The sequence below is a fragment of the Galeopterus variegatus genome, unplaced genomic scaffold (genome assembly GCF_000696425.1).
Source record: "Galeopterus variegatus unplaced genomic scaffold, G_variegatus-3.0.2 Scaffold103, whole genome shotgun sequence".
Lineage (NCBI taxonomy): Eukaryota > Metazoa > Chordata > Mammalia > Dermoptera > Cynocephalidae > Galeopterus > Galeopterus variegatus.
Window position 1 is genome coordinate 1,062,327 of NW_007726214.1, and position 9,538 is coordinate 1,071,864.

A 9,538-nucleotide genomic window follows, 5' to 3' on the forward strand; every position below is an offset into this window, starting at 1 on the left:
AACCGGCCATCCCTATATGGGATCCAAACCCTTGGCCTTGGTGTTATCAGCACCGCACTCTACCGAGTGAGCCACAGGCCGGCCCAAGGGTTTGTTTTTTAACCCAGCAGGCAAATGGGAACCAACAAAGATTTTTAAGCCAGGAGTAACAGGATTGGAGCTGTGCCTTAAGAAAAGTAATTTAACAACATTATGTCTATAGAATATATTAGAGTGAGAAGATATAAAAGTATAGAATCAAGTAGATGACTGTTTCGGTATTCCTGTGAGATATTAGGGTCTATACGAAGGCAATGGCAGTAAGAGTGGAAAAGAGCAGAGAGAAAGAAATACTGGAAATTAGAATCTACAGAATTTAGAAGTTGCCTTGATTAGGGGTTGTGGGGATAGTGGCAGAAAGACACAGGAAGGATGAAGCAGGAGAAAGAGTTAACAATGACTACAGCTGGAAGAACAGCAATACCAAAACACAAGGAAATACAAGGCAAAAATGAGAATAGCTGAAAATAAGAAGGAAAATAAATGGACCATGCTGTTTCTTTCCATATCTGCATTTTGATGAATATCACTTAAAACCATCCTTCTACTATAATAACAAAGGGTTCTGTACCTGGTTTAGCAATGGGGTAATGGCATCATCGCAACGATCTAAAATAAGTAGCAATGGAGGAACCTCTGTCCGCCGGAATTCAAACAGTTCATATTCTTTAGTTATTACTTGCTGTGGGTGAGAGAAAAAGATGGTTTGATCAACCAATTAGTTGCAGATAGAGATGATATAAATAGAAAATTAATAAATAAAACCACATTTAACAATAGTTATTTGCACCCATATGGGTCTTCCATAAAAGGATTCAAAAGCTTTGCAAAGTTTAGTAGCATACTACTTAAGAGGTTAGGATTTGAAACCCTATTTTATAAGTGTTTTAATTGGCCAAAAAAATTTAAATAGCTTGTGAATATTTACTGGGTTAAACCTAAGAATCTTAGCTCTAATTTGTTGGTTTTTGTTTTGAATTACATAAACCTACCCCTTTGCCAGTAAACCTAACATATCATCATTACATTGGTTGTAATAAAATATTCCTTTGGTTTCTGGAACCAGGGACAGGGAATGCCATACCTTAACACATTCCGCAAGTCTCTTTGCTGCCTCTGATGAAAGCTGATAACGAATCATGGGACACTTCTTCAGAGATAAAAGGAGAGCTGTCAGTCCTTGAGTTGTTCTGGTTAGCTGGGCTGGATTCCAGTTTCGACCCTTTTTGTTAAAAACATATATTCAGAGAAAATATTTGAATTTTTTCTTACAAGTCCAATTACTTGCTGAATTAACTCCCATCTATTAACTTTTAAAAAATCTTTTCCTTCCATACCTGGCAGCAACCCAAAATATTGAGAGAAAACAAATGTGGATTCACAGCAATGTAATCACCATAAAATTCCTGCAAATAAAGCACCAAGATCAGTCTCATTTAATGAACTCCAATTGTATCAAGCAGAAATAGTTTCATATTTCATAATATCATATGACATAAACTTGATGAAGTACAGGTGAAAAAGAGATACAAAAATTGCTCAATTAAAAATTGAGTAACAATAGTCAATATGGGGAAATAAAAATAATTATAAAACAGCAGTGATAATAGTAAATCTTCAAAACAAAAGTTGTGGAGGTATACACATTATATTTCTGGAGACTCCATGCACATATTTTATCAATTAATAAAAGTAAAACACTGCTATAGGACATATGATGTTATACTCAGATAAAAAAGAACTTTGCTGTCCGATGTATTCTCATTAGGGAGAATATGATTTAAAATAGGTCATTCTTTTTATTCATTTATCACCTAGCACATCCTTCTGAAAAATTCGAAACTAGTTTATTGGCTGCCTCTGGAGATAATATTCTCCACTTAGGTGATAAACATATTCAAATGTTTGTGACAAATGTATTCAAAAACACTAAAGTGTTTAAGAAGGAAAAGGTAACATAATATGCTCTAATGTGATGTATTCTATAGCAAACACAATAAATGTTAAGGAATTCCCAAGTTAACCTAATGACAAAAGTCTTATTACCTCCCAAAGCACAAAAATCACAAAGAGTACTTTAAGAAACTTCATTCACAATCTTTGCTTTCTATTCTGTCCTAAGCAGACATAGTCCTGATGACGAACATTCTTATCCTATAAAACTAACAAAGGACATATCTGACTCTGTCTCCAACCATGGAAAGCCCTTCCTACCACTTCAGCAGCCTAATCTCCTTATTCTGTTCCTATCCAATTTGATACTTCTTCCAACCTTTCTAAATCTAAGTATAGTTTGGGTTAATGCTTATTTATTTTGTCTGATCAAGAGTTTCCCTTCTTTTGAGACAGTACTATCCTTATTTTTAGGCTTAAATCTTTTAAAAGGGCCAATATAAGACATATTACAGGACCAATATGTTTACCTGAACCTCAGCCACAACTTCCTGTTCATCAGCTTCAGCCAATGACTTCACATCACTCTTGCTGATCACGTTACTGAAATCTGAAACAGACAAACGAGTTGCAGTTGACTCAAAGGAGATCATCTCTGCTGCAGTCAGACATAAATGGGCCTCATAGTTAAAGCCTAATGAATAAGTGAAGTTTGGTACACATTGTGGCATATGTTGAAGTCAAACATCTTCAAATTGGAATGAGTACTACAAATGTATTAAAATCTGTAAATTTATAATAATACTGGAAAAAAAAAACAACAAAAAAAGAACCAACACTGAAGGCACTGGAGGATGCTAGGGAACCAAGTCCGAAGTCAAACATCTTCAAATTGGAATGAGTACTACAAATGTATTAAAATCTGTAAATTTATAATAATACTGGACAAAAAAAACAACAAAAAAAGAACCAACACTGAAGGCACTGGAGGATGCTAGGGAACCAAGTCATTATACTGAAAACAGCAAATAAAGAGAAAGAAATAAACTTTTTCCTGTCTTGTATATACAAACTGTACCACCAGGTAACCAAATAGTAGATGATGGGAAATTTTTCTTTATAGAAATATTCTAGCTAAAAAACAAAGGAGGAATGTTAATGGTAGAATTAGAAGATCGTCATTTTTTCCAACCCTTAATGAATCAAGAGATAGACCTATGCATTAAGCATCAACAACTGCTAATATCACAAGAAGAGACAACCAGTGAAAGCACACACCACCACCTATAAAGTATTCTTGCCAAAAAGAAATTGAATCTAATTAGGCTCTATATCCATCTATGAATTTACAAGAACTAGACAGAGGAACATTTTAAACTGCAAGAAACATATTAAACTAACCAATGGGGATGCAATAATCAAGATTCAGGCAGTGGAAAACTTAAGTTTCTTCAATAAATAAACTGTATGAGAGAAAAAGACCTATAGAAAATTAAAGAAACATATCAAAAAATAGCAATGTGTGAACCTTACTTTCATTCTGATTCAAACTGTGAAAACAAAGACATGAGAGAATTTGAAGTCTGAAAACTGAATGAATATTTGAAAATAAGGAATTATTTTTAATTTTTATTTGGATGTAATAACAGTTTTGTGATTTTTTTTAACAACTCCTTATCTTTTAGAGATGTATACCAAAATATTTATGGATGAAATTATATGTCTTACATTTGTTTCAAAATAATATTGGCGGGGGAGTAGGTAACAGTATAGATAAAACTAGATAATTGAAACTGGGTGATGGGTACATTGGGATTTATTATATGAATACTATTCTACTTTTGTATGTATTTAAAAATTTCCACAATAAAAAGGTGTTTTTTTTTTTTTTTTTAATAAAGAGGCCTGTTATACACGAGATTTAGTAGAAATAAAAATATACAAAAAGAATGGCTAAAATAAAAAATAGAGACAACAACAAATGCCCTGGTGTTAATGCCTGAGTGTTAAGTTAAGTTTGGTCCTTGGTTTTGGAAATGTTACCGAACAGACAATACTATCCTATAAAGATCAATAATGACATCTAGAGGAGAACAGATGTAACTTCCATAGCAGAATGTATTAGATCAAAAAAATCCATATAAATTATATAGTAACCAAAGACCCAGTTTATTTCCAGACCTCCCCCACCTACCCTCAACAACCCAAAAGTTGTGCACATAAGAGATACCTACCTGATGATCTGTACTTTCACAAATTACATAAAGTAGCAAAGTGTAGTGGAATGTTTTTGTTTGCTAAGTAAAGTAAATCTCTGCTTTTCCAACAAACTTAGGTACATCCTACTCAAAATAAATAAATCAGCTTCTATGCCTCAACTCACAAGTGTAAAATAGGAATAAGTATATACTTTTTTTTTTTGGTGACCGGTAAGGGAATCGCAACCCGTGGCTTGGTGTTGCCTGCACCGCACTCAGCCAGTGAGCGCACCGGCCATCCCTATATAGGATCCGAACCCGCAGCAGGAGCGCCCTCCGCTGCGCTCCCAGCGCCGCACTCTCCCGAGTGAGCCACAGGGTCGGCCCAAGTATACACTTTTTTTTTGGCAAAAGTGGGATGTGAAATTTGGCTACTTACAACTTTTGATTTACAAAGCATCTTGAAAGGCAAAGTAAAACTTTAAAGTTTTTTATCTAAGCAATCAATGATGAATGAAAATCACATTTAGCTCTTTGAAATAGAATGCTGGTCATAAGACTTTTAATACTTTGAAAGGACATTAAATAAACAGGACTTTTAGAGTGATGGATTCAAAGAACTTATTGATGTTATGAAGTGCTCAATGGAACATACTGGCTGGAATATATATAGTTACATAATTGAAAAGTGAACTAACATACTTACAAACAAAATATATACTGTATTTGGGTCTTCTGAGCTCCTGAATCAGATAATCCACATTCTCCTAGAAAATAAAGAACGAACAAACAAACAAACAAAATATACAGAGAGTTGCTGAAGCAAAAACAAGTATCATTTATTGATTTATTTATTTACTGAGAGCCTTCTGTATGCTGAGATCTAGATTAAGTGTGTGCATATTGGGGGGTGAGGGGTGGGGGGTAAAGTTACATTAAATATAATGATCAGAAATCAAAAAAATATGCTTAATATTTACATATAATATTAAATATTAACTAGCTGCATTACCTTGCCAAATTAAGGTAAAAAATATAAAGAACACAGATGTTAAAATATTACATAAAACTAATAATTCTCAAATTTGCCTCAAGTTGCTTGTCTATAAATCATATTCATCTGATCAAAATTTTTATATAGAACATCAAAATGTGTCTTTAAAAATCAACATTCAGGGCCGGCCCGTGGCTCACTCGGGAGAGTGTGGTGCTGATAACACCAAGGCCATGGGTTCGGATCCCATATAGGGATGGCCGGTTCGCTCACTGGCTGAGCGTGGTGCTGACAACACCAAGTCAAGGGTTAAGATCCCCTTACTGGTCATCTTTTAAAAAAATAAAAAATAAAAATAAAAATCAACATTCAGAAGAAAATATAGCTAATTATATTAAATTTGGCTTTTAACTTATTGGGACCTAAGACTACACAACTGCAATGTTTGGAAAGTATCTGCAAATAGCAGGCTAAGATCTTTTCTATAATTACATTATTTTGAAATGAAATACGAAAGTTAGATGCCAAAAAAATGGGTTTTTATATGGTCAAAACATAAGAATTCCTATTACATAAGATTACAATGCAGGTTTTATCTATTTCTGATACTATAACACATGGTTAAATTTTAATATACATTGGGTCCTCAAACTAAACATGATATATAATTTTTGAATTTGTTTAAAAAATCACTTTTCTTTACAGAATTAATGTAGGCAATGCACATTTCTTATTAAATGGGAAAAAGTTATAAAAATTGTCATTTAGATTAAAATGCATTAAAATTAACTTTATAATATTAAGGAAAATTTTTTTTAATAACAAATATTTTAAACCTAAAATTACATCCTCATAATATGTTAGGCAAATGACAAAATGAATTAAAAGATTCCTAAGAGAATTTGAGAAAGTATACATAGCTGTGAAAGAGGTTCCTAAAATGTTAGGAAATAATGAACTAGACATCTCTAAGATCCCTCTTGAAACAAAATTTCATGGCTAAGAGTTACGAATGTGAAGCAATTGGAAACTACTACAACGCAGCATGTATTCATTAATTCAGCAACTATTTTTTGAGTGGTCACTGTGTAGCAGGCATTGGGGACATAATAGTAAGAAAAAAACAGATACTATCTCTGTTCTCATGGAGCGTACTGCTGATGGGTGAGACAGATATTAATTAATCACAAAAACCATATAAAACTTAAACCATGACAAGCAATAGGGAGAGGAAGATGGTACTGTAAATGCTTACAGGAGGGGGGTTTGACCTGGTCAGCAAGACCAGGGAAGGTTTGCTTGAGGGATTGAAAAAGTTTCAGGCATAGGGAACAGCCTGTGCAAAGGTCCCATCGCATGATGAAACAAGGAGAATACAAGGAGTCTTCAAAAAACTCATAGAAAGATCTATATTATCTTGTAATTCAATTTTTCCATACACTCTTTGAAGTACCCTCATATAGTGGACTGAAAGATAAGCGTGATTGAGGGGCAGAGTGCAAAAGGGGGAATGGTTTGAGCATCTTTTTTTTTTTTTTTTTAAAGATGACCAGTAAGGGGATCTTAACCCTTGTCTTGGTGTTGTCAGCACCACACTCAGCCAATGAGCAAACCGGCCATCCCCACATGGGATCCGAACCCATGGCCCTGGTGTTATCAGCACCACACTCTCCCGAGTGAGCCACAGGCCGGCCCCAGGGAATGGTTTGAAATGAGGCTGGAGAAATGGGAGGAACTAGACCACCCTGGCTCTTGCAGGCCACAATTATGGAGTTTTGTGTTTATCACAAAAGCAATGAGAAGTCATTCAAAGATTTCAAGCAGGAGTGACATGATTAGATTTGCATTTTGAAAAGTACATAATGTACGAGCATGGTAAAGATGCACTGGAGTTGATAAACACAAATATGAAGCAAGAGAGTATACAAAATATGACTGAAATAGGAAAAAAATTTTAAAGGAGAAATTCAAGGTAGATTTAGAAGGTGATGGATAGAAACAGACAAATGGCTAAAGAACCTTTAATTAGGCGAAGAGAGCAAACAAATAGGGGACTGGAATGAGCATGCAGAAGGATGATAAATAGGCCTAGTTGGCTACAGTGGAGGAGCAGAGTTGGGACATAGGAAGTTTGGATACATAAGGGCAGACTAAACCAGCTAAAGGAAGGCTTTGCCTGCTGGGCTACTAAATATATGTTTAATAGAATTGAAATTGAGCCAATATAGGTTCCCAAGCATAGATGTGAATAAAATGGTAAAGATTCAAGATACTGATAGCCATATATAAGATTAAGTGGCAATGATGTTTAGTGTGATAGGAATGGAGGTTAAGCCAGGAATAAAGTGATGTGGGTCTCTGTTATAGAAGTTAGTCAGTGGCTTTGGGAATACCTGTGAATCTAAAAGACATTTTAAAGGAAGAACTGACGGTAAAGGTGAACTGAGGTATATAGAAAGGAAAAGAATTAAGGTTGTAACTCTGACAAACCAATAATTATGTCACAAATGATGATAATACAAATTCATTTTGCCTTCTTAATGCTCTCAGATAAGAGTGTTCTGCATTTGCCTAGGCAGATGGCCGCTCAGTTTATGCAGTACCTTTGTAGGTCGAAGAAAACAAATTGCCTTCAGGTGTTTCATGATCTCTCGATTTTGAGAATCAATGCGTTCAAAGAGGTACACTTCCTTCTGAAGAATCTCTGACTGTGTGTATACCATACTCACTATGCCAGTCTGTAAAGAAAAAGAATTAACTAAGATTATGCTAGTCCAGAATAATAAAAACAAGCAGCAATATCTAAGCCTTTAAGAAAAAACTAGTACTTAGCTGGATAACTTTAAATATTAACATACGGAATGACATTTTCTGAACATACAAAACAGGTATGTAATGTATCCAGAATGAAAAACATGCTCTCTCCAAACACGAACAATACATAAATTTCCAGAAATATTTTTTCTATTGCCTTTTTTTTTTGTCTGTGACCAAATAATTACCTGTCATCTAAGCTTAAGCTCCAATAACTTTACTTTAAAAACACAGTGTTGAGTGGAAATCATAGGACCATCCCAAAGTCTTCCAAGTGCTCTCACATGTTAATGATTTCGTGGCAGGGACATTTAGAAAAGAATTTCTGATTCCAATAAATAGTTCCGTGTACAGGAAGTCTCTGGGCAGTGGTTAGAGCCATTCATACTGAAAACCCACTGGACAAGCTTTATAGAACCTTTCAGTTCCACACAGATTTTAAAATCTTTCATTAAATACTAAATCTTACAGTGGAATGGGGCCAGCTATTGTAAGGGTTCCTTCACACTCAAATACTGAGCAAAAGCAAACTCACCGTCTCTTTATCCATGAGAAGTACTTTCATACCCGGCCCGCTGTCCTCTATCATTTTGGAAACGTACTGCTTCACAGCAAAAACCACGTTCATGGTGGCGAATTGGCAGGTGTTGTACAGCCTTCCCGCCCCCTTTTTCTTGCTAAATTAACCCCCGGCCTGTTGGCGGGGTCTCATCTGCTTCCTCCCCGCCAGGCTTCGGCTTCCGGGAGTCCGGGCAGCCGTGGTGCTGGGAGTTGTAGTTCCGCTGCGGGGTCCGAGGAACCAATCACCGCGGGGTGGAAAAATCGGGCTGAGACACCCTGGGTCGCCCGCACGCGCAGGCGCGGTTTTCAACCCACCTCCCTCCTGGAGGCTTGGACCCTCAGACACCTTCCCCACTTTGGTCACGGAGGCACGGCCCAGGCCTGAAGTCCCTCTTGCTGGCTTTGGGAGAAGGTGGCGCCTCGTGGTGTAAGGAACTTGGCCTAAAGCTGGCTCGGAGGCAAGAACTACAGAGCGTGGCCGTGGTCACTGTTTGCCATGAACACTTTCTTGGGTGGCAATGAGGAATGAAGGGAAAGGAGGTGACAAAATGCTCCCTGCCCGGGACTCGGAGGGACAGCATTTGGTAAATCACACGCGGTATTCGCTAAGTAGTGGACGAGATTCGTCTTCCCTACTTCTCTGGGTCATTAATAAAGCGAAGATAGTACTCCTGTGCTGAGGCTGCAAAGTGAGGCCCGGATTGGTTTTCCCAAGACAGAGGGGCATCTGAAATTGAACAAGTATTTGTTGAATGAGTGAACAAAGGGCACGCCTTTTAGGGTTGCTTTGGGAGAGGCCTCAGATTCCCCAGGAGGGCCTGGAGCTGAGGCAGGAACCAACGGAGGCCTGAGCGCCCCCTGGTTCGGTGGCCTGAGAAACGACTGGACTCTGCCGGATCCTGCTCGCGCGGGGAGCTGGGTACCCGCGACTCTGAAACTGTTCGTAGGAGCCGAGTTTAAAGGGTCCGAGAAGGGTAGGAGGCACGTAGCGTGGGGATTTTAAAGGAAAATGCACAAATATTTTATTTAAGAAACGACC

General features: G+C 37.0%; 1 protein-coding gene across 1 annotated transcript in view; it reads right to left on the minus strand.

Moving 5' to 3' along the window:
- Positions 1-9,132, minus strand: part of VPS45 (vacuolar protein sorting 45 homolog (S. cerevisiae)) — a 74,587-nt gene extending 65,455 nt beyond the window's left edge. Inside the window, exons 1-7 of the mRNA XM_008584817.1 lie at positions 8,474-9,132; positions 7,728-7,862; positions 4,837-4,897; positions 2,463-2,542; positions 1,377-1,445; positions 1,124-1,261; positions 611-721 (exon numbers count right to left, since the gene is read on the minus strand). Coding sequence (XP_008583039.1) covers positions 611-721; positions 1,124-1,261; positions 1,377-1,445; positions 2,463-2,542; positions 4,837-4,897; positions 7,728-7,862; positions 8,474-8,566 — 687 coding nt within the window. The 5' untranslated portion in view covers positions 8,567-9,132. The remainder of the gene's footprint in view (positions 1-610; positions 722-1,123; positions 1,262-1,376; positions 1,446-2,462; positions 2,543-4,836; positions 4,898-7,727; positions 7,863-8,473) is intronic.
- Between the last annotated feature and the right edge of the window lie 406 nt (positions 9,133-9,538).